Source organism: Ambystoma mexicanum, chromosome 7p (genome assembly GCF_040938575.1).
Source record: "Ambystoma mexicanum isolate Mex_15411 chromosome 7p, UKY_AmexF1_1, whole genome shotgun sequence".
NCBI classification, from domain to species: Eukaryota; Metazoa; Chordata; class Amphibia; order Caudata; family Ambystomatidae; genus Ambystoma; species Ambystoma mexicanum.
Window position 1 is genome coordinate 967157608 of NC_090939.1, and position 25168 is coordinate 967182775.

Sequence of the window (25168 nt, forward strand, 5' to 3'; positions counted from 1 at the left end):
GACCAGATGCAAGGGTCATTGGATAGGAGGTCGATAGGACAGTTGAGGTGGGAGAGCCAGTCTAGTGTTCTGCCTTTGATATGAGTAGGTTCGTGGATAATGTGTGTATGACCAAGTTCGGATAAGGTGTTGGCTAGGTCATGGGCGTTAGTGTCCTTAGGATCGTTGAACCCGAGATTAAAGTCCCCAAGTAGGATGATTTGAGAGTTAGGTTTGTTGTTTATGGATATAAGTGATGCAATGTCCTCTATAAAAGAGGAAATGGGTCCTGGTGGGCGGTAAATAAGGTGCAATGATTCTGTGTGGTTGGGTGAGAGAGGGAGCTTAATTGATAGGGATTCAGCTGAGGGGATTTGAGCGTCTTGGATGATTTTGATGTCAAAGGTATTTCTGAATATGAGGGCGAGTCCGCCTCCCTTCGTTTGGGTGGTATTTCTGTCAGATCTAATGATAGCATAACCATCAGGTATGGCGAGGGCCAAAGATGGGCCGGATGCAGCATTGAGCCATGTTTCTGTGACTGCGAGGAGATCAAGATTTTCATTAGTTATAAAGTCAGCTATATCAAGAGCATGGGCAGGAAGAGACCTAGCATTTACTAAGGCTGCTTTAATTAGTTTGTCTTTTTTGGGAGATTTATCAGTCCGTGTCTGTAGAGGGCTATGGGCTAGGTGGTCTGAGTCGATGGGGAAGCTGGCAAGGTTACTACGGACTCTTAGTCTAGAGTTTCTGGTTAAGATGCTGGGGTGGTGAGAGTAAGGGTAGGTCGGAATACTAGTTCTGGAGTTCAATCTAGTGTTTCTGTTCAATAGGCTGCTGGGGTAGTGAGGGCATATATGAGTAGGTGGTCTAGTTCTAGTATTCAATCTAGTGTTTCTAATAGCTGTGGTACAAGGTTGGTTAGGTGTTGGTCTAGTAGCAAAGTGGCGTATCCATAGTGCTGGATCATCCAAATACGGGTTTGCAGATGTCATGGTACTGGGCCGCGAAGAGGGGGGGATGGTTACCGTATATAAGCTGGTAAATGTATCGCGAGTAGAATGAGGGTTGGGTTGGCTAGTCCAGTGTCTACTGTATGTATACAGGAGATGGATGAGAGTCGATAGGTACCAATACATGATGTAGGTGGCGTTACTAGTACTCAGGTAGCTGGGGACCTAATTAGCGACCTAGAGCATAACACTGAATAGTGAATTCAGTGTGGTCAGAGGGTAGCCATGAGGGCCAACACAGCAGTGGATATGGTCAGTAGGTGACCAAGGGAGCGACACAACAATCAATGTGGTCTGTAGACGAGCATAGGGTACAACACAACAGCTGACCTAGAGGTGCAGCACAACAATCAATGTGGTCTGTAGGCGAGCATAGGGTGCAACACAACAACTGACCTAGAGGTACAGCACAACAATCAATGTGGTCTGTAGGCGACCATAGGGTGCAACACAACAGCTGACCTAGAGGTACAGCACAACAATCAATGTGGTCTGTAGGCGACCATAGGGTACAACACAACAATCAATGTGGTCTGTAGGCGACCATAGGGTACAACACAACAATCAATGTGGTCTGTAGGCGAGCATAGGGTGCAACACAACAGCTGACCTAGAGGTACAGCACAACAATCAATGTGGTCTGTAGGCGACCATAGGGTGCAACACAACAATCAATGTGGTCTGTAGGCGACCATAGGGTGCAACACAACAGCTGACCTAAAGGTACAGCACAACAATCAATGTGGTCTGTAGGCGAGCATAGGGTACAACACAACAGCTGACCTAGAGGTACAGCACAACAATCAATGTGGTCTGTAGGCGACCATAGGGTACAACACAACAGATGGCCTAGAGGTGCAGCACAAGAGATAATGTAGTCTAACAAGGATCATATGACACCAGCCTACATGGGGCACGGGAGGCAGTAATAGGTGATGGCTGTGTTGTGAGACGGAGATAACTGGAGACAGCAAAAGTGAGCACTCTACACATACTAGGTGAACAGAATGTGGAGTGGACGTGCCATGCAGAGATCAGAGACACATAGCAAACTCCATTAGAACCAGCGCTTGGGCATAGGTCTAACCAGATAGTTCCAAGTGGGGATTAATCCAGACGGTCAGAACCTGCTCGAAGATAGATAGGCGGCGCGTGTGCAGTGTAAAGTAGGTAGCGTAGGGATGCCGAGGAATAATGCGAAGAAAATAAGTGGAGCAGAGTCCAGCGCCGTGCCGTCAGGTGCGGACAGGGGCAGACAGGAAGGGCCTTTGAACTGCGGGCCTTCGGGCGTGCAGGGCCGGCTTCCGCCTCCGGTCATCGCGTTGCGAGTAAATGCAAATGTGGTTGCTAGGCAACCAGAAGGAACGCAAGCAACGCGTTCGTGTTGGCGGCCATTTTGGTCTCGGTCGCCTCGGGCTGAATCCAGGGATCCACTTCTGTCCCTGCGAGTTGTGAAAGCACAGGGTGCAATCACAGTCAGGGTGGGGGGAGGAGGCCACGAGACGCGTGCCTCCAGGGGATCAGGTCAGCTGGGGTAAAATCAGGTCAGGCAATGGTGAGGATGCTGCTCCAGCGGCTCCGATCGAGCGCCGGAACGAAGAGCAGCCGTGAGGAGGTGCTGCAGGGCTCCTGCCCGGTGTGATAATGGCAGAGTAGCTGTAGGGGCAGACAGGAAGGGCCTTTGAACTGCGGGCCTTTGGACGTGCAGGGCCGGCTTCCGCCTCCGGTCCTCGCGTTGCGAGTAAATGCAAATGTGGTTGCTAGGCAACCAGAAGGAACGCAAGCAATGCGTTCGTGTCGGCGGCCATTTTGGTCTCGGTCGCCTCGGGCTGAATCCAGGGATCCACTTCTGTCCCTGCGAGTTGTGAAAGCACAGGGTGCAATCACAGTCAGGGTGGGGGGAGGAGGCCACGAGACACGTGCCTCCAGGGGATCAGGTCAGCTGGGGTGCAATCAGGTCAGGCAATGGTGAGGATGCTGCTCCAGCGGCTCCGATCGAGCGCCGGAATGAAGAGCAGCTGTGAGGAGGTGCTGCAAGGCTCCTGCGCGGTGTGGAAATGGCAGAGTAGCTGTAGGGGCAGACAGGAAGGGCCTTAAGCACATACAAAGTCAAAGACATACCTCAAATCATGCCTAAGGAGTGGGAGGAAAAGAGTCTCACTCTTAGCAGGAGAAAAAACAAACCCCAAAAATCCAGCAAAGCTGCTGGGGGACTCGCTAGGTTTGGGAAATTAGCCTTATAAGAGAATTCTCCCTAACACCCGGCTTCAATAGAACTGTTATAACTGCCTCAGATAATGATGTCGGAAGAAGTCCGTCATTGCAGGCCTCTTCCCATACCATAGTTAAAATGGTTTGAGAGCTTGTTAGGACTGTGGGTCTTGCGCTAGTGTGTGCGTTGCTATCTTCTTTACGTTGCCTGCCGCCTGTGAGGTCGATCTCAGAGGGACCAAGCTCCTAAGTTCCCAATGTTTGCAAGGGTTGTTCTGGGTTACTGAGATCCAAAAACTTGAAATTAGGCACTGTACAGTGGTTCCTTAGTATCCAATGAGTATCAATTTCCACATACGTTAGGTGTTTGCAACATTTGTTGATTTATTTTTCCTTCAGTAATTCACAAATTGGTTGTCACTCTTGTGACCAACCTATTCTTTGCTAAAACTTCATATGTGGTACAGCGTATGTGATATACTTTTATTCCATTAGGGCCGACACGTGTTTTAACCTTTGAGGTCTTTCTCAAGGCAAATGTGGGGTTAGCGTGTTCCCGGATGGTTGGAATTGAATTCCTATGTTCAGCAATGGTAGAGGGTGACACCTCTTACTCTCTCGAGAGTGTCTGTGTAGTCTCCTGGTCTCACAGTGATCTGCTTCAGTGAGACCATGAGTAACCGTGGCGTCAGTATATCCTTGTAAGTGTTATAGAGCTCCATTCCCAGTCCCTCTGGCCCCAGTGCTTTACCGGAAGCCAGTGAGGAGATAGCTTCCCCCAATTCTTCAGTTTCTGGCTCATTGAGCCTCTCTCTGGCCTCTTCACTAAGACTGGGGAGTGCAATCCCATCTAAGTATCAGTCTACTTCGTCTTTAGTACATGTGTCTGCATTTGCATACAGCTCCTTGTAATACTTCAAATACTCTGCGTTACTCGCTTCCATTTCTGTTAAAAACCGTCCCTCTGTCCCCTCTGTTCCTGTGATTAATTGTGCCTCTCTTTCGCCCCTTACCAGACCTACCAGGTACCACCCAGGACGATCTTCTTCCCCGTACCTGCAGGCCTTAACTGGTTTTGCCATGCATCGAGGCACTTGGTCTGTCAGTTCGCGAAACCTCAGCAAGTTCCCTTTGATAATCCCCAGGAGAGCACCGTTACTAGTAGTACCATATTCATTTTGAAGCCTGCGCAGTTCCTGTTCCACCTCTCCAATTTCCCTCCTGGTGTTTGTTAGGCAAAGTTTGTATGCACTACCCTCTGGGACCACTACACAAAACTCTGACTACAGGTATAGGCAACCCAACCTTTGGTATAAGCTTGTACAACACAGTTTTTGAAGCGTGTTGAGCAGCCAGGCTTATCTCAAGAGGGGAAAATGTGAGCTGTAGTGGAGTTACACAAAGATTCACAGTTACAGGTATTTAAATAAACTCTTACACTCAAGGTTTCTTGCATAAACAATTATTAATTTATCAGTCAGTTATAAAGCATTCTTCAGAAGGGAGCAATAGAATAGTAACACACAAATATACTTCAATACTGTACACTCTGAGTTTCTAAATCAGTAAAGACCCTTTTGGGATGGCCCACAGACAACCTACACCCTCAGGTGACTTCAATAACTAGGGTGCTGGTGACATTAATATCTTACTGTTGGCATTCAGAACACTCTTAAAAGTTGGTAAAAGGCAAAGGTTATTAGAACAAGAGACCACAAATATTATTAAGCAGACAAGTACTTTTAGATTTTCCTAGAACAGTCATTCAATTCAATAGGCTAAGCCAAAGTCAATGGGCAAAGGTCTTGTATAGGATGAAGCACTTCTGGTAAGTAAATGGAAAAGTCTTTGCACAAGTTCTTAGGAGTCTTTGATGAAAAGAAGAATCAAATGTAGGGCCACAAGTTGATTAGACTTGTGAGTTGGAGAAGTGGCAAGCACTCGACAGTAAGAGGTAAGTTCTCTCAGGCCTTTTACAGTACCTTTAAAGATGAAGAAAAGATGCAGCAGATGACTTTGGTTCCTGTGCAGCTCTGCAGGTCTCACTGTTCCTGGGCCTCAGTCGTGGGGATAAGAGGGAGGACGTCGGGGGACTCCTGCAATGCACTGGGATGGTCAAAACTCGCAACCGGCAAACTTCACTTGCAGTGGCAGTTTAGTGTTTCAGCTCCTGCGTCTACCGCAAATAGCAACACTGCGGTTCCTGACTGTCGAGATGGACTTTCCTTGCTTATGGGGTCCCGCACTCTGTTGAGGGGGCTCAGGCTTGGTCAGTCCTGCTTCTTGGGAGTCCAGAGGATCTTCCAAAAGCTCTACGCCAGCTTAAAAGTAACACACAATCTAGTGTTCCTCTCCCTTGCTATACGGTTTCCAGCAGCAATTCTGTGGAAATTCAACCAGCTCTGAGATGGATGTCCAGGTGGCTTACTTTGGAGGTGATTGGTCCCACCAACTCAAGGGGAGAAGTCGTCTGTGCAGGGGCTTCTCTGTCAATGTGAACTTGGCGTTTCGGCACTGCAGCAGGGCTTCACCGGGCAAACCAATGGTCCAGGAGTTGCAGCAGGCGTCTTGTTCAAGTTCTTCTTCGGTTCCTTCGTCCAGTGGTCAACTCTGCCTTCCAAGCCAAAAGACTCACCTTTTATTTAGTTCTCTCCCATTCATTCCAGCCTAGCTGTCAGTCACCCAGCAGGGTGGCTGTCTTTGCCGGACAGTCAGCCGGCCAATCATCACAGAGTGCATTTGGGTCTCCTAGGAGACTAAGCACAGGGTGTTTCGGGCACCTCACTCACTTCCTGCCTACCCCAGATACTCTGGAGCCAGAGGCGGGCTTCACTCGTGAATCCCACCAAAGGCAAAATGAACAAAGACCAAACCTGGTTTGGCGCGCAGAGTAGATCTCAAGAAGGACGTTTCCACAAAGAAATGGCGAAAAAAGAAGACTGGGAGCCATTTTGACAAAGTAGGCTCCTGTGGGTGCTTTACTGTAGCTTTGAACGCAGCCCGTGGTAAAGGCACACCATGGTAGTTCAAACTAAACCACTGCCACCAGCCATTCAGTGCCAAAAGGGCAACATAAAAAATGTTACATGAGAAACTAGACAAACGGGATACTAGGTAACCCCTCCAGCACTCTATTGTAAGATAGGGTGTGCTGGGTTTAGAAAGTTACAATGGCAAGTAAAGTCAATTTCACTTTACTGCTCTTGGAAACAGTAGTAAGAGAAGGTATTTACACCTTTGGGAAATCTGAAAGACTTCCCTGTGCCTCTCCACTGAAGGTGCTGTGTGGCACAATGTAAAAGATGATGCCTATGGAATTTGTCAGACTCCACAACCAAAAGAAACAAAGTGTATGAAATCACATTAAAATACATGAGAGAGTGGGAAAAAAGGGTCACTCTCTCTCCAGGTTAAAAAAATCAAGTCCTCAAAATCCAGCAGTTGCTGGTGGTTTCTAGGGTGGAGGAAATTAGCACATTTCTGAGAATTCTCCCTAACAGTGTTCTTCAAAATTTCTGAAGTGACCAAGATCACTGTTCCTCGCAGCCATACTTTAAATGGTTCCCATATGGTTGCGTAGCGCGGGGCCGATACTTCATTCGTTCTAAAAAACTCATCTATTTCTTCATGTAGGGCTGACCTCAGTGCAGCATCCAACAGTGCTGTGGATAACATCCTCCACATCGGCCAGTTCCTTGGTACATTACTCAGTGACAAGGGTATCACCACCAGGGAATGGTCCGACAGGGTAGGCAGCAAGATCTGTGTGACCAGGTCGCCGACACAACCAGAAGTCAATTCGGGACATTGCATTGTGCATGGTGGAGTAATATGTATGTTCGGCAGTTCTTGGATGTTCCACCCTCCAAACGTCAACTAACCCATGATGTAACATTATCTGCTCAATAGTCTGACCTGCTGTTGTGATCCCCCACTGTCTAATGCTAGATCTATCCTTAGCCACGTCTAGGATAGTATTAAAATCTCTGCCCCACACCACTGGGAAATCAGCTACCCTCCCTAATTATTTTGATAGAGGAGTATCAAAACAGGGGTCATCAATGTTCAGGCCGTATGTAATCACTAACACAATTTCTTCCCTGGCAATCTCCCTGACAACAATAACATATCTACCTTCAGGGTCCACTTGCATGTCTTCCGCTTGAAAAGGTAATGATTTATGCACCATAGTAAGTACTCCCCCTGGTCTGTGACGAATAGGAGGTATAGTATCTCTGTCAATCCCATTTGGGTGAAACCCATCATGTATGGAGCCCAGAGCGTATTTTCTTGTAACATCACTATTTTAGGAGAGTGTCTCTCAAGGTAAGATATAAACTTTCTAGCTTTTACAGGGTTGTTAAGGTCTTGTACGTTCCATGATAGCAGTACTATTGGTTCACCCATAAGACCCTTGTTCTTGAGCATATTGTCCATGCATGTGTGTCCGTGTCCCGTTAATTATCTTCTGATATTATTAATCATTTGTGCTATGATAGTATGCAGAAGGGTTACCCGGTCTGGTAATCGGAGCTAAAGTACGGTGAGCACGCTCCACCAGAAAGCTTGCAGAGAATTGTTCTGTGGCGGAAACATTTTAAGGAAATCTTTAAGGAACGGTTCCATTGGCCCTTTGCATGCCGCTTTGGGAACACCAACTATGAGCAAGTTATTTCGCCCTGATCGTGATTCGAGGTTGTCGCATTTCCGCTGGGTCTTGGCAAGCTCCACCTTCATTGTTGCTATGTCACGATCGTGTCAGCCCACATTGTCCTCCACTTTGCTGATCCTGGTCTCTGCCTCATTAATGCGGACACTCTCCTTCTCTAGTTTGGACTTTAGAGACCCAATAGTTGCGACAATGTCATCTAGTTTTATATTGATGGCCATGAAGCCACTCTGCATGTCATGGTTCACAGCAGAAATGTGTGTGGTTTGAGTGCAAGGGCAGACTGGAGGGGTCCTAAACAAATAAAGAAAAGGCAATGGAAAAAGTTCAGGCTCTACAAAAGGCTTATTTGCCCTCATTGTAGGAAAATGGCTCTTCAAAGGACATTTCCCAGCAGCCCTGGGGCTGGGAACTACTTTCTGAAGGCTACTTTGGGAGTGGCACGCTTTCGCGCATGCGTGAAGAACCGAGCACAGGTCTTCTGCTCTGAACTTCAACGCGAGAGGTCGCATTCGAAGGAGCTTCCACCACGGGGATCACCACAAGGGGCCACACCCCAAGGAATCTCCATTCCGGCCCCTCGCCTCACTAAGATAAGTAGCGCTGGCTCAAAGGGGAACAAGGGACGCAGGGGAACACGTGCAGGGGGCATTGCCTGGGTTCTGAAGTCCACCGGCTCCAGGAAAAGCTAAGTTTTGCACGCAACCCTTGTTGAGCCTCATTGCATGAAACGCATCAGTGATACGCTTGGCACAGTCATAGGGATACTGCGCTGCATGCACAGAAGTCGCATCCACAGACCACAGGCGGCCCGCCTGCATAGTCGCATGACCATAGCCACGTGCAGCCAATAAACTGCATACCGAAAGCCACGTGTGGCTTAAAACCGCATACCATAGACACTTGCGGCTAATTAACAAACCGCATACCGAAAGCCACACACGGCCAGAAAGACCAATGCGCATATTTTGAAGCCACATGCGGCTCGGAAAAGAATCTGCATGTTGAAGACATGTGCGGCTAGAGAGACACACCCGTATAGTTTGAGCCACGTGCGGCACCTTGTATAACGCTGCATGTTCAATGAGCCTGCATGCATAAAGGCAGATACCGTAACTCTAATTACAACCCTGATCCTACTCTGAACGTTTACAGAACAGGAACCCTTCAGCACGTTAATGCATTTTATTTGCATATTACTGAATGCAAAATAACCTTTCTCCACCCCCCATCACCAGCTTGTCACAAATTACACAACCCTTGCCCTAACCAAAACCATTGCTGTAATACTAACCGTATCCTATCTGCAACTGTAACTATCCCTTTCTTTAACACTTACTCAAACCCATACCTTGACACTTAACCTACCCTAACCACTAACCAAACCCCAAAATATTTACTCCAACCTTAACCCCTATCCTTACTCTAATCCCTAGCCTAAGCCTAAACCAGGCAATCACAAACCACTAAACCCTCCTTAGCCCTAGATTATATCCGAGCAGCACTATGTTTTTGGCTACTTTTCACCTTCATTTCTGACTACTTTTAGCTTGCCAACTTTTTCACTGCAGAGGTATTTTCATCACGACTTTTTCACGGACTACATTTTTGTTGGCTACATTTCTACTGGACACCGGTGTAAGAGGGTAATGAATTGCTCCATTGTTGCCATAATCTTTTTTTCTTTAACGTGCTTAATACCAGTCTCTGAGACGGGACCAGGATTCGAAACTGTGTTGCTCTGTATTGTCTTGCTTCCAAGATAACGTATTGCCCCTGAGCTTTCCTCCAAGTTTTCCATACCTTTGAGAAAACCACTGAGCACAGCGGACAGTATTTCCCGAAAACCAATAGTCATCTGCTGCAGTCCATCACTTTAGAGTATAACTATTTAATACCCAGTGTATGTTAAAATCGCTCTGATTGAGCTCACAATGCACCTCAACAATAACATGCACCAAAAAACAGCATAATTTCTGTATAATATTCAGTTATGTGCAGGGCTGTTTTGCCTGCAATAGACATTTCCCGAGGAAACAAGGCTCTCTGTGCAAGTATATTTTAGCACAGTGGCGGAACCAGCGAGGGATAGGGGGGTGGAACGCCCACCATCACTCCTCCCTGCTGCACAGTGCGCCCCCAGCTTCCAGCTGGCACCCTATGATCGACCCCCCCATGCTCCCCGCACCAAAAGCTGACTGCGCTACTGTTTGAGCAGTTACTAATCGGTCGCAGAGTATGATTTCCAGTACAATATACATTCACTTCGTTAATTCTTAAGAATTGATCGCATAACAATCTGTTTAGATTTTATATTCAACACCCTACAAACTTACTAAAAAGGGGCCCACTCCTACGGTACTTGGAGTCAAGATCAAAAAAAAGAGTGCAACCCCTCGCGTATGTCACATTTCAGATGCAGGCTACTTGGAACCTTGAACACATAAGCTATGGTTTTCATATGACCATACTTCCACTCTAAAACAAACACAATGACATGCTCTAGCAAAACTGAATAACGCAGATGCAACATCCAAAGGCTTAGCTTACCTTTCTTTTTGAGAAATCACATATCCATCCAAAACCTGAAGATTGAGACACCAGCTGACTATATATGGCCGATAGTCAAACCCTGGTACAGACTGTGTAGCCATCACACAAGGGTTGTTCATTATTGACAACTGCTCCAAATCTTGAAGAGAAGCTAAGAATGAAATCTGAAAAAAAGAGCAAACATTTGTAAATCGCGGAAGCTTTGCATCAACCTGCAATCAATGCATCTCATTGTTGTTATTAAGGCAATGGCTGTAAAAAAAATGTTTAAGCAGAATGCATGTAAAGTGATCAAGCAGGAATAAAGCATAGTGATTCAGAAAGCGAAATATTCCTCCAACAATCTCACACATCCTGCGAGGGAATGCTTCCATGTACCATGAGCTTCTGCGCATAATGCAGATCTGCAAATATCAAGTGCCAAAAAGAGTGAATAGATTAGATAGGAATGCAAACTACCTATTTTCCAGAGTACAATAAAACCAAATGTAATTAGTACACAATTTTACTAACAACCTATTGCAAATACATTATCCCTCAGTCAATAGGTTTATTCTGACAGAATAACCATCAAACACAATAAAAACCCAATATACCATAAAGTAGCAAAGGTACACAATTCATCACAATTATAAAACCACAATATCCCTGGTTCAAATTCACTCCATTCGTAATCAATACAATATAAATAGAATCTGGATAAAAAGAATACAAATGCAGTGCAAGTTCACTAGAATAAATAAATCATCATCACGGTTGTGCCAAAATCCCCTTTCTCTGGTACATCGCTCTTTTAAAAAAGGACAAAAATGCCCAAACCCTCAAAACAGAATCTGCGGCCATGAAAAATGGTAAAGCCGGTCTGTGGCAACGAATATTCGATGATCTGAGGACCTGTGGGATTGTAGACCTTCTAATGTCACTGTACGCTGGACAAAACAGTACAAGGTGCTTCATATTCTTTCGATCCGCCCCACAGGCCGGACAACTTGATTTTTCTGGCTTGCGTGATCAGCCAACGCTCTCGCATTATAATTTGTTGTTTAATATTCTCTTGGTGTACACGTTTTACAATAGTTTAAACAGTACATAACATATTATTTACCACTGTGCCTTCTGACCTAGGTCAAACGTTTTTTTCACGCTTTAGTTTCGCATATATGTGGCTCTTTATCACCATAAAGAATATATGCATGTATCTTTGTATTGTGGTGAGTTAGCCAAGCTCCCAAAACCTTTGTATGAGGGGGCCAAGCGACAGGAGACTGAGTTGGTCCAGATGTTAGATACGCCTCCTAGTGACCTAGTGCGTGGATGGACCGGGGTTCACCGCGATTGCCCTGCTCTCAGAGACACAGTTTTACATTTATTCAAAGAGATTCATCTTTGTCAGAGAAGATGATTCAGGACTACAAGCACCAGCACGCACCAAAAGAGTCTGACTAGCAATAGGAACAGGGCAATTGTAAATGTTTGCCAAATAGAACACTCACACAACAAGTAACGTCTATAATGTAGGATGCGGGCGCTATTAAGTGCAACTTGACTGTAACACTAACTAAAGGAGAAACGACTGTGGATGGAAAGTATTCCACGAGGAATCCAACACAAGCACTGTACTCGTGGATTAAGAGTCAGACTGCGTGCACTGTTTTCTTTTTGTGGAAATCTATTTATTATTTTATAAACATACAAAAACCATACGGAAATACACTTCTCTCCAATTGTTGTCATGTCAAATCAAAAGCAAAAGATCATCGGTATACATAAGGTAACAAAAGTCAAATCAAAACAGCACGCCCTTTCCCTTACTGTAGCATCTCCAGTCCCCTGCCCCCCCCCCCCATCAACTCCCCTCCTCGCATTTGCCCCAAACCTTCATGGCCTTCGTGGGACAGCCCTGAGCCGTATATACTCCGTGATCCACAGCAGCACATATGTCAATATCGGCAATCCATTGGGCCAGCACCGGATTCTGTGGGGAGCCCCACAATTGAGCTATATTGTGTTTAATCAATCCAGCTGCCGTGGATATAAACAGTTTTTCCCATTTAGTAATATGTTTTTGTTGGGGATACACAGCAGCAGTAGTTTAGGGTCCACTGGTACCTCTTTCCCCAGTGTCTCTGTCTGTTTATTGCAACATTGTTGCCAGAACCTTTGAATTTGGGGGCATTCCCACAGGATGTGTATGAAAGTGCTCTGCCCCTCTTGACACTTGTTAGGGAGAATTCTCATTCTATGGCTAATTTCCCTTACCTATAGAGTCCCCCAGCAGCTTTGCTGGATTTGAAGGGTTTGTTTCTTTTTACCTACTAAGAGTGAGACTCTTTTTCCCCACTCTTAGGAATTTTTGCTATGTGTGTTCTAGGCTATTTTTGTGTTTAATGCCTATGGGATCTTTCTCAACCCCATAGGGACCATCTTTATTCACATGTGTTACACAGCACCCTCAGTGCAGTGACACAGGGATGTCGTAGCGACCCCCAAACATAGACTCCATACCCTGGGACTGACTACTGTTTCCCCGGGCATGTAAAGTCCCCATTGATTTTACTAGTCAAATCCTATGAACTAAACTAGTACAACCCATCTTACTATGGAGGTACTGGAAGGGGTTAATAGTTTTTCCCCTATGTTCATTTTCGAGAGGGTACCGTACAGTCACTCTCTGAAAAGTTTCTGGCTGGTGGCAGTGGTTACTACCATAAATATTCGACCGTGAATAGGCTACCACTCTAACATACCGCCGGTGCATTTTAATATTAACTTTGCTCCGGTAGGTTTTATTTGCCAGAACTTTAATATAACTTCTTTCTTGTGTCTTTCTCTAAACTCCTAACCCAGGTCGGGGATCCTTTGTTCGTCCTTTTGCCGTGCTTCTGCCAAGAAGCCCTCCTTTCGGCGCCACTGAGTCTGGGGTGGGTCCATTGTGTGGGAGGGGGAGTAGGTCCCCTGGACAGGGTTGCCTCCGCAACCCATGTCGCACTCTATCCTGATAGGCTGGAGAGTCTCCCGCCAAGATGACCACTCCACCGTGTGAGTGACAGCTAGGCTGTATGAATGGGGATCTTTTTGCATAAAAGCAGGGTCCTGAGGCCTGGAAGAGCACGATGTCGCCACTGGAACTAAGAAGCCAAAGAGGATAGAAGCCAAAGAGATCTGCAACGACTGAACCACCGGTGAAGCCCTGCTGCAGCGACTCACCACTTTTCCCCACGCGACGAGAGAAGATCTTCACCTGCAAGAGCCTTCTTCACTTGAGCTGGTGGGGCCAAACAGTTTGCCAATCGCCTTTCCGGACCTGCCTTGGTCGAATCTCCCGTACCCTGTACTCGGAGACCGGATAGCCAGGCACCAGTCCACCCGGACCGCAATTTTAAAGGAGTGTACCTTTTATTCATCGGGCAGCACCGCGGCTGGTTTCATCCCTGGGTAGTGCAGTAACTCGAACGTTCCTCCACGACGAGAGCCTCTCTTCCTCTGCTGGATCACCCGAACTGCAGGAACTACCAGGAACAACAGCCACCGCAGGAGCCACTTCTTCATTTAAAGGTACATTGTTCCGCCAGGCCGCCCTTTCTTCGCGGTAGCACTAAAGGTGTTTTATATCCTTTACCTACCTGTTGGGTTGGCCACCCCTCTCTCTTAACATTGTCTTTTCAACTTCTGCATCCACCTTTTCAAATTCGTTAACTAAAGACTTGACTGCAGCTACAAGAACATTTTGCTCCTGGGCCCTTGCCCTGTACCACTGACTCTGGCACAGGCCTGCAGACTCTGGCTACATTTGTTAGACCTGCCTTCTTTAGATTGATTTTCACTGAGAACTGTGTTGGTGCACCTATTTCTTCAAACTACCCGTTCATTCCCATTTTTAAACCTTGTGAAATGCCATTTTGCTCAGTTTTCATTTAAGTATTGCTTATACTGATGCACTGCCTTGCTTAAACTGGTTCAGAAACTGATGGGAAGTGTTGCTAGGGTGTGTAAGAAACTGTTTCTATATAACTTGTGCTTTCCTTCCCTTGTGAGGAATTGTAAGAGGGTCCCTTGTGTGTAGTTGTCACTGTGCCGTTTTGCTAAGTTTTCACTCTGGTTCACTTGGTCTACAATTTAACTTGGGAGTGTGTATATCTTTCTTCTGACTTAATTTAACTTGCTTGATGACTGTGATACATGTGTTTTATTAGAAGTGTATAAAATAAATATATAACTACTTTTTAAATACAAAGCTTTGGTCAATGTTTCCTTGTTCCATAGTCTAGTGGGCCTATTGTGTAAACCCTGAATACTGCTCATCTCCCTCTTGAGCTAAGTCTGACTGCTCAGCCACAGCTACCAACTAAATCTTTGTGGTACAGACTGATACCAAAGGGGATTTATTGCTCTCACCTGTAGTCCTAATCTTGTGTAGTGCTCCCTAAGGGAACTGCACAGGATTCTGCCTAACACTGGTGTACAGCGGTGAGGATAAAAGTATTGGATTTCCATTTTAGAGTTCTGCTAGTGCTTTGGTTCAAATAACCACAAGGCTAACTATCACAACCAGTTTATTTTAAACAAAAGTCAAAATTATGGAAAGTTACAGCCAGGACACCCTCCTTACTAATACTGCTGATTATTTAAGGGATCTGTGTAGACAGAAAGGTCTTCCTGTCAAAGGCAAGAAATTAGAAATGATTGATAGACTGTTAGAGAAACAAAGTCTGGATAGTGGTGCTATAGTGGCCCCTACTCCAGCAAATGTAGCAAATATTGAGGAAAGTAATGTTGAAGATGTTATTGTTGAAACAGATGAGGAAGAGGAGGATAACAACATCACCCCCTCTGGCCCTCTACCTGCTCAAAGGCCTCAACCTATGGCTACTGGACCCTTACCAGGTCCCACATTAAGTCCTGAATTTATCCCTCTAGAAAAAATGAGACTTGAACTTGAATTCAAAAGAATTAGTGCCCAAACTGAACAGAGACATCAAGAACTAAGGCTCAAAGAAATGGAGCTCAACCATGAGCTTGAGATGAAGAAATTGTCTTTGGAAAATGCTTGTCTCCCCGAATCTTCTAGATCTTCCAGTCCAAAGAGACCCTGGATGCCTAAAGAGATTGTGGGTATGTATGAACCTAAAGTGGATGTATTAGATTGGCTTGCTATGTTTGAATATAATCATGGGCTCCAGGATATCACAGGGAATCAGTTGATCCCCTGGTTATTCTCTAGGCTCCCCCCTGTTGCATCTAATGTGGTAATGGAGTTGGGGGAGGTGGATAGGATGGATTATGCATGTCTAAAGCTAGCTCTGATAGCTAGGTTTGGGAAGACTCCTTCCCAGTACAGTAAGAGGTTTAGGACCCTCAATAAGCATGATAGTACCCCTTGGGCTACTTGGGTGAATGAGTGTTTGAAGAACGTAGAGGGATGGATTAAGGGTTATAGAGTTAACACTTATGAAGGAATGAGAAATCTTGTCATGATGGAGTCCATCTATGATGCCTGCTCTCCTGAGCTCAGACAGCACTTGGCTGATTCAAAAGAATTAGATTCTAAGAAACTAGCTAGGGCTGCTGACTTGTGGGTTGCCAGCAGGGCTTCTCATAAGGATTCAGGGGTAACTCAGAAAAAGGATGAGGGAAAGCAGCCAAAGAAAGACAACAAAGAAAATTCAAATAATTCCAATTCCAAAGAGGGCCCCAAACAAAATTCTAAGGGTAAGCCACAAGGGAAACCTAATCAGGCTAGTGCACCTTCTGGTCCCAGACAAGAAGGAGGTCAGAACAAGCCACCATTCAAAAAGACATTTGGAAAATGTTATGTTTGTGGCTCTACTGATCATGTGAAAGGGGATCCCAGATGTAAGGGTAAACCTTCAGGGGTCCACACTGTCTCCTTAGCCTTCGCTCCAGAGGAGGAAGTACATATGGTCAGTGAAAACTTTCAACTGCTAGCTGAAGATCCCATTGGAGTCTCAGCTAGTGTATCTTTAGTATCTTTAGGGTTGTGGGAACAACAGAATTTAGACGTGTATAATTCTATCCCTCCGAATACTACAGAGTATTATAAAGAAAGTGTCCTAGTAAATGGCCAGGAAACCCCTGCCATTATAGACACTGGGGCCAGCATAACTGTGGTGGACAAATCTTTTTCAAGGTGGAGGATGTTGCTAAGGCACCCAAACGTCTCACCAAGTTAGCTGGAGGGCCTGTGCAGATGCTCCCCCAATTACCAGCTCTCATCCAGTGCAATGAAATGACTGTCAGGATACCTGTGAGTGTACAATCTGAAGTACCAGGAAGGGTGCTGTTGGGCAATGATCTGAAAGACCTGGGAGTAGTGTGAAGTACTCCCAGACCTCCTAGTAAGAGATTACAGGAGCTTACCAGACCTGCAAGGGTGAGGCCCTTGAGAGGCTCTCATGAGGAGAGGATAGAAAAAGAAATCACTCCTACTCCACTGGAGTTACTGCTATTTCAAAGCAACCAGAAGCAAAGGGGAAACCCAAGGCTTCAAACAAGAAACCAGCACAAGGCACTCCAGTTCTGCCAACCAGGAAATCTCCTAGGTTGTCAAAAATCACACCTGTGATTCCTGCTCCAGCTGAGGCTGAGAGTGAGGTACAACCCTGTGTGGTTGAACTAGAGCCTGAAGATTCAGATCTAGTAGGAGGCCAGGAACTCATTGGAGATCTTGACCCTATGGACCATCCTGAGCTGCAGTCTTTACTGGCAGAAGGTGGACCCCAAAGGGCAGACTTCAGTAAGGGACAAAGCGAATGCCCAACTCTGGAAGGTCTTCGCCACCAGGCAGCTTGTCAGCTTGAAGGGCAAGAGCCTGCGAAGTACAGGTTACACTGGGAAGATGGCCTCTTCTATAGTGAACTAACAGAGTCACTTCCTGGGGACTACAAAAGGCTTGTAGTGCCTCAAGCAAACCGACTCCAATTCTTGCAACTAGCCCATGAGCTACCTTTGGCTGGTCACTTGAGCTTCAAGAAGACCAAGGAAAGGCTCTCTCTCTACTTTTATTGGCCTAAAATGGGGGCTGAGGTAGATAAGTATTGCAAGAGTTGCCACACTTGCCAAACATCTGGTAAAAGTGGCTCCAAGAACGTGGCACCTCTAGTGCCTCTGTTACACCATTCCGACGTTGGTCCTTTTTGCAAAATAGGAGGTTGTGTGGATCGATACAACGAGATGCATTCAAGATGGCCGCGGATCTAGACTACGCGGGTTGCAGCAGTCTAGTTACTCCACGTTTTCAACAGACGCGATCAGTGGTTCACGTGACTCCATTAAAGGACCGAAGAATCTCACTTCGAAGCGTCGCTAATGTGTTGTATGACGCTCCGTAAATTCGTGTCTAGGGCATTGCCTTCTACCTCTGATGTGCTCATGTTTTCTGTCCTAATTTCCCCTTTCTGACCATTTCCATTCTTAGAAATCCTCAGCAGCGTCTTCTTTCCGCTGTGCTCCCGATCCAACCTTCTTTTCCGGCTCACATCTTAGCCTTCGCTCCTTACCCATCATTCAAGCAAATTGCACATAGTGGGAATCCCGTCCTTCTAGAGAAAGTGAGTTCCCCTTCTACATCCGATATCTAGTTTCCATTCTCTTTCCAGTGATTAATTCTCTCTCGTCTCTTAGGGACCTCCCGCTCCCCCTTTTCCAAGATTACGGATCTATTACTTGAACCGAGTTGGCTCTGCAGCCTTATTCAATGCCATACCCGTTTAAGAGTTACCAGTAAGTGCAAATCCACTCCCTTGTTTTTTCTGCCTCCAGACTTACCGCGCTTTCCTCAGTACTTACCTGTCTTTTCTTTACTCTGTAGAACTCTTGCCACAGTCTTCCTACGATCCTACGCCCGGAGGAGTTCGATCCATTTTAGAAGTCATCCATCGACATCGCCCAGGGTTTTTTCCCCCCAGAGGGTTTCCCTGGGGTTCGTGCTTCTCCCTCGCTGGTTGTTCTATCCCAGTGAGGGGGGGCAGGATCCTCCGGGAGGTCCTTGCATTCTGCAATTGCTGTGCCCATATCTGCTGTCGGACCAGGTTAGTGCTTACTACTTGGTATTCCCAATCAGAAGATTGTAGATGTTATTAATTGCCACTTACAGCTGAATTTGGCCTCCTCTAACCGAAACCTCAATAATCTATTACAGTTTCAGTAGTTACAATTAACCGTTAGTTAACAGAATCAACAGTTGGCGACGCCCCAAGAACAAAAAAATATCCTGATTAGACAGCTTTAGTATGGAGCAGCAAATGCAGCAACTGGTGGCAGCAATGCAATCCATGTCATTGCCCAGTTGAGACAACAGGTTGCCCGAGCATTCTCTGAGACCCCCCCCCAGTAGCCTTACACACGGGCAAGTTTGATGGGGATCCACATAAACTAAAAGAATTCCTGGATAGTTGCACCGTTCAGTTTACCTTTAAGTCCTGGTTCTTCCCTACGGATAAGGACAAGGTGGGCTTTCTAATTTCACACTTATCGGGCCCAGCCCTTGCTTGGGCTACCCCATTAGTCACCTCAGGCAACGCCATTTTAGAATCCTATCCAGCGTTTACCAATAGCCTGTAAACCATGTTTAGCTGGCAAGAGATTTCTGTAACCACACAGGAGAGACTCCTGGACCTTAGACAAGGCAATAAGGACACCTCATGGCTTATATTACCCAATTTATCAATTGTCCTCTGAAACAGGATGGCCCGATGATGGATTGCTGACTCTATTCCGACGGGGTCTCTCGGAGGAACTTAAGGATGAGGTTTCTAAGGTCCCACAACCAGCTAATGAGATGATCACCCTAACCATGAATATAGACTACCGTCTCCAAAAACGTTCTCAGGAGAAAAAGAAGAGCAAAGGGCTTTGTTCACATCTCGACCCTCTTCCAATCACGAGTAAACCAACCCCTGTCGAAGAACCCATGCAGATAGGTTCGGTTAGGGGACCCATTTCAGCTGCAGAAAGAGAACGACGGAAGTCCTTAGGGCTGTGTATGTACTGCAGATCATTCTCACATATTGTACGAGACTGCCCGATTGTTCCTCCTCGCTGGTCTCGAGTTCCGTTATCGGGAAACGCCAAGTCCCTGACGTACGGGGAACCACGGCAGGTGTTCATAATCAGGGTTCCCCTCATAGAATCGGATCATCACTTGAACCATCTGCTACCAATCACTCCATGATAGTCCCTTCCTTAACCATCATCTTACCGGATCAAGTGTTGCAAGGTATTCCTGCATTACTTGATTGCGGAGCTGCTGGGAATTTTTGGGATGCTCAATGGGCAGCTAAAAATGGGATTGCTAGGATTTCCAAGTCTTGTGCTACTCCTATTCAAGGGGTTGATGGGAGCCCCTTAAGCTCTGGGCCCATTCGGGAACAGACCAAACCTGTGACATGCATGATTGCCTCCCATAAAGAAACATTGGTCTTCGATTTGATAAGGGCCGCTCATTTCCTGGTTATTTTGGGCCTTTCATGGTTACGTACTCATAACCCCTTTATAAACTGGAAGGCAGGTACTCTTTTTTTAGGCTCTGAATATTGCGTTTCTCACTGTCTATATCAAAATTCTGTAGGCGTTCAAATTCCTTCTGAGGTAGCCGACACTCCTGAGGTTCCCTCCATTGGTCAGTTAGGAATGATCCCAGAATGTCACCAACAATATCAGAGTCTTTTCGACACCCCAATTTCCTACACTACCTCCACACCGGAGAGACGACTGTCATACAGAACTTCTCCCGGACAAACCCATTCCGCTTGGACGGATGTATGTACTGTCTCAACGAGAAAAGACAGCCCTCAAAGACTATCACCATTTGAACCTACAGAACGGTCTAATAACTGAATCTAAATCTCCTGCGGGTGCCTCTCTGTTTTTCATTCCCAAGAAGGACTCGGAAAAAACTTAGACCTTGCATCGATTATAGAGGACTCAACAAGATCACTATATCTGACAAGTATCCCATGCCCTTGATCAAGGATATTCTGGAAGCAGTTCGTGGAGCTGCCCTTTACACCAAATTAGATCTTCGAGGGGCGTATCACTTAATACGAATTGCTCCTGGTGACGAGTGGAAGACTGCCTTTTGTACTCCCTTTGGCCATTTCCAGTACCAGGTAATGCTGTTCGGTCTGGTAAATGCGCCCGCAGTCTTCCAACGATTTATGGATCACCTATTTGCAGACATTCTCCTTCACTTTGTCATAATTTATTTAGATGACATTTTGATCTTCTCTGCAAATAAAAATGACCACATCCATCATGTCAACATCGTCCTAGATCGTCTACAGGGCAACCAATTATACTGTAAAGCAGAAAAATGTGAATTTCACCAACCACAAATAACTTACCTAGGATTCGTCTTGTCTGCTCAAGGTATCTCCATGGACCCCAAAAAGGTTTCTGCAGTCTTAGACAGGCCGTCTCCGACTATCATCAAAGAAGTCCAAAGATTCCTTGGTTTTGCGAACTTTTATCGTAAATATATTCCCTGCTACTCAGAGACAATTCTACCTCTCACCAGACTACTAAAGAAAGGGGTACCATTCTCCTGGGATCCGCTAGCTCAACAAGCCTTTGAGACTTTGAAAAGATTGTTTACCTCCGCCTCGATATTAATCACTCCCGATCAGTCCCGACCATTTATTGTCGAAACTGACGCCTCTCATCATGCGTTAGGGGCGGTACTCCTGCAAAGGTCGGGTCAAGGGGAAGAAAGACCCATTGCCTATCTGTCAAAAACATTTAACTCCTCAGAAGAACATTATTCTGTACTTGAAAAAGAACTATTAGCTATTAAAAAGGCTTTTGAAGAATGGAGGCATCTATTGTTAGGCTAGCCCTTTCCGGTGGAGGTCCGTACGGACCATCAGAACCTCAAAGTCTTACAACAAGCTCAAACTACCAACAGCAGACAGGCACGGTGGGCTCATTTTATTTACCGTATATTCACTTTCCTGCCAGGAAATCAAAATCTGCGAGCAGATGCTCTGTCTCACAAGAATCCGCAAACTACCAGATTCTGCTCTGAAAAGATGTTCCCTAAGGCGAGGTTTGTTGCAGTAATCTCCGACTTTCTTCAACTTCTCAAACAAGAAACTTTCCAGCAACGACAGTTGTGCGAGGATCTTGCTTCTACTCATCACCTCACTAAGAATCAAGATTTGTACTTCCATGCCGAACAAGTTCTTGTCCTTCCCCTTCTCTCCAAACGGAAGTGCTCCGGATGTGTCATGACTCCCGGGCCGCCAGACATCGAGGTATTCAGACCACCCTCGATCTTGTCAAACGACATTTCTGGTGACCCGCTCTCCAATCGGATGTTCGTGACTATGTTAGCGCGTGTAGTACGTGTATTCAATCCAAAACTACAAGAGCTCCCCCGTATGTCCTACTTGCCCGTATGCCAATTCCGGAAAGACCTTGGCAAATAATTTCTACAGATTTCATAGTGGATCTTCCACCTTCTTCTCAGTACACCACCATTATGGTCACCATTGACTATTTCACGAAATTAGCTCATTTCACCCATTTTATTCAAGATCCCAGGGGCAGCTCAGATGTCCAAGGTATTCATCTCAGAAGTGTTTTCCCGGCATGGTCTTCCCGATACTATTGTATCAGACAGAGGGCCTCAATACACATCTCAATATTGGAAGAAGGTATGCCATATTCTGGGAATCAAGAGGGCTCTTAGTTCAGGATATCATCCCCAGACCAACAGGCAGACTGAACGCCTCAATCAGACACTGGAAGGCTACTTACGCTGCTTTGTGTCTGCCGCACAAGACAATTGGGTGGATCATTTGCCATTGGAAGAATATGCATACAACAACGCCAGACATTCGGCTCTCAAAACTAGTCCCTTCCACTGTTCCTATGGGTATCATTCTTTTATCCCTACTGTGTCGCCACCTTCCTCCAGTTCTCCCGGAGTGGACAGTCTCATAGCTGACATCCAGACTGGACACCGGATAGCTCGCTTGGCACTGGAAACGGCACAGGACTGAGCCAAACAATATGCTGATAAACATTGTGAGATGCCAGTTTTGAATAAGGGGGACAGTGTTTGGTTAGCATCACGATTTCTCCCGAGACACCTGGTTCCTTCCAAATGATCTCCTAGGTTTTTTGGTCCCTTCAAGGTAGTATCCTGGGTAGGGTCTACCGCAGTTCGCTTGGCCTTACCCTCCTTCCTGGTCTCGCATCCACCCAGTTTTTCATCTTTCCCAGACCAAGTTATTGGTGAAAGATCGTTTTCAACGGTCTACCAAAGCCTTACCTCCTCCGGTAGTGACCGATACTGGAACTGAGTATGAAGTGGCTAACATTTGTGACGGCTCCAATTCCTCATTGATTGGAAGGGTGATTCCACGGCGGAAAGAACCTGGGAACCAGCCTCTGGTGTTCACGCTCCCCATCTGGTGCGACGATTATTTCGTCTCCACCCGGGGAAGCCGGGTTCTCCACCCATGAGGAGGGGGCATACTGTTACACCATTCCGACGTTGGTCCTTTTTGCAAAACAGGAGGTTGTGTGGATCGATACAACGAGATGCATTCAAGATGGCTGCGGATCTCGACTACGCGGGTTGCAGCAGTCTAGTTACTCCACGCTTTCAACGGACGCGATCAGCGGGTCACGTGACTCCATTAAAGGACCGAAGAATCTCACTTCGAAGCGTCACTACTGTGTTGTGTGACGCTCCGTAGGTTTGTGTCTAGGGCATTGCCTTCTACCTCTGATGTGCTTGTGTTTTCTGTCCTAATTTCCCCTTTCTGACCATTTCCATTCTTAGAAATCCTCAGCAGCGTCGTCTTTCCGCTGTGCTCCCGATCCAACCTTCTTTTCCGGCTCACACCTTATCCTTCGCTCCTTACACATCATTCAAGCGAACTGCAAATAGTGGGAATCCCGTCCTTCTAGAGAAAGTGAGTTCCCCTTCTACATCTGATATCTAGTTTCCTTTCTCTTTCCAGTGATTAATTCTCTCTCGTCTTAGGGACCTCCCGCTCCCCCTTTTCCAAGATTATGGATCTATTACTTGAACCGAGTTGGTTCTACAGCCTTATTCAATGCCAAACCCGTTTAAGAGTTACCAGTAAGTGCAAACCCACTCCCTTGTTTTTTCTGCCTCCAGACTTACCTCTCTTTCTTCAGTACTTACCTGTCTTTTCTTTACTCTGTAGAACTCTTGCCACAGTCTTCCTGTGATCCTACGCCCAGAGGAGTTCGATCCATTTTAGAAGTCATCCATCGTCATCGCCCATGGGTTTTTCCCCCCCAGAGGGTTTCCCTGGGGTTCGTGCTTCTCCCTCGCTGGTTGTTCTATCCTGGTGAGGGGGGGCAGGATCCTCCGGGAGGTCCTTGCATTCTGCAATTGCTGTGCCCATATCTGCTTTCGGACCAGGTTAGTGCTTACTACTTGGTATTCCCAATCAGAAGATTGTAGATGTTATTAATTGCCACTTACATTTGAATTTGACCTCCTCTAACCGAAACCTCAATACTCTATTACAGTTTCAGTAGTTACAATTAACCGTTAGTTAACAGAATCAACAGCCTCTCCCTGTGGTGGGAGTACCATTTGAGAGGGTAGGAATCGACATTGTTGGTCCCCTTGATCCTCCAACTTCTTCAGGCAACAGGTTTATACTTGTTGTAGTAGACCATGCTACTAGGTTACCTGAAGCAATTCCTATGAGGACCGTTATAGCTCCGGCTGTAGCTAAGGCCCTCCTTGGTATTTTTACCAGGGTTGGGTTTGCTAAGGAGGTAATATCCGACAGGGGGTCAAATTGTATGTCCCACTACATGAAGGCCATGTGGAAAAACTGTGGAGTTACCTACAAGTTCTCAACAGCATACCACCCTCAGACAAATGGGTTGGTAGAAAGGTTTAACAGAACCATGAAGAGCATGATGGGAGCTTTAGAAGACCCTCTTAAGAAAATGTGGGATCTTCTACTGCCATGCCTTCTCTTTGCATATAGAGAAGTCACTCAGTAGGGAGTGGGTTACAGTCCCTTTGAACTTCTCTATAGCCATCCGGTCAGAGGTCCATTGGCCCTGATAAAGGAGGGGTTGGAGAGTGCGCCTTCCCCCACGCCAGTCAGAGTCACTGACTATGTGATAGGACTCCAGAGGAGAATGTCACACATGATGGCTGAGGCAAGTGATAACTTGAAAGCAGGTCAGGCTCTGGTCAAGCATTGGCATGACCAGAAGGCCAACATGGTTGAGTTTGCTCAAGACCAGCTAGTTCTTGTTATGGTCCCAACAAGGCAGAGGGCCTTGCAGGACAAATGGATGGGACCCTTCAAGGTTGTGGGAAAACTTGGAGAGGTGAACTATCTGGTGGACTTAGGCAATCCTAAGGAGGCTCCTAGAGTCTTTCACATCAACCGTCTAAAAGCTTATGTCTCGAGACCGGAACTGGGAGCTTTGCTTCTAGCTTCAGCTCAAGAGGAGGAGGAGAGTGAACCTCTACCTGACCTCCTCGAGGCAAACCTTTGGATGAGAAAATAGGAGTTAATCTCCCTTCTAATCTAACACCTGAGCAACAGGAGGAGTGCAACGTTTTGTTGAATCAATTTGCCTCCCTGTTTTCTCTAGCACCAGGCTTGACCCCTTGGGGCCAGCATGATATTCAAACTGGTGACTGTTTACCTGTCAAAAGCAGGGGCTACAGGATGTCAGAAAATGTAAGAACCCACATCAAAGGAAAGGTCAA

At 46.2% G+C, this 25168-nt stretch overlaps 1 protein-coding gene across 3 annotated transcripts in view; it reads right to left on the reverse strand.

The window, feature by feature from the left end:
- CEP97 (centrosomal protein 97) overlaps nucleotides 1-25168 on the reverse strand; it is a 1492335-nt gene that overhangs the window by 761433 nt on the left and 705734 nt on the right. For all 3 annotated transcript variants that reach the window (XM_069637315.1, XM_069637314.1, XM_069637316.1), the window contains one exon: nucleotides 10423-10589. In XM_069637315.1, coding sequence (XP_069493416.1) covers nucleotides 10423-10589 — 167 coding nt within the window. The remainder of the gene's footprint in view (nucleotides 1-10422; nucleotides 10590-25168) is intronic.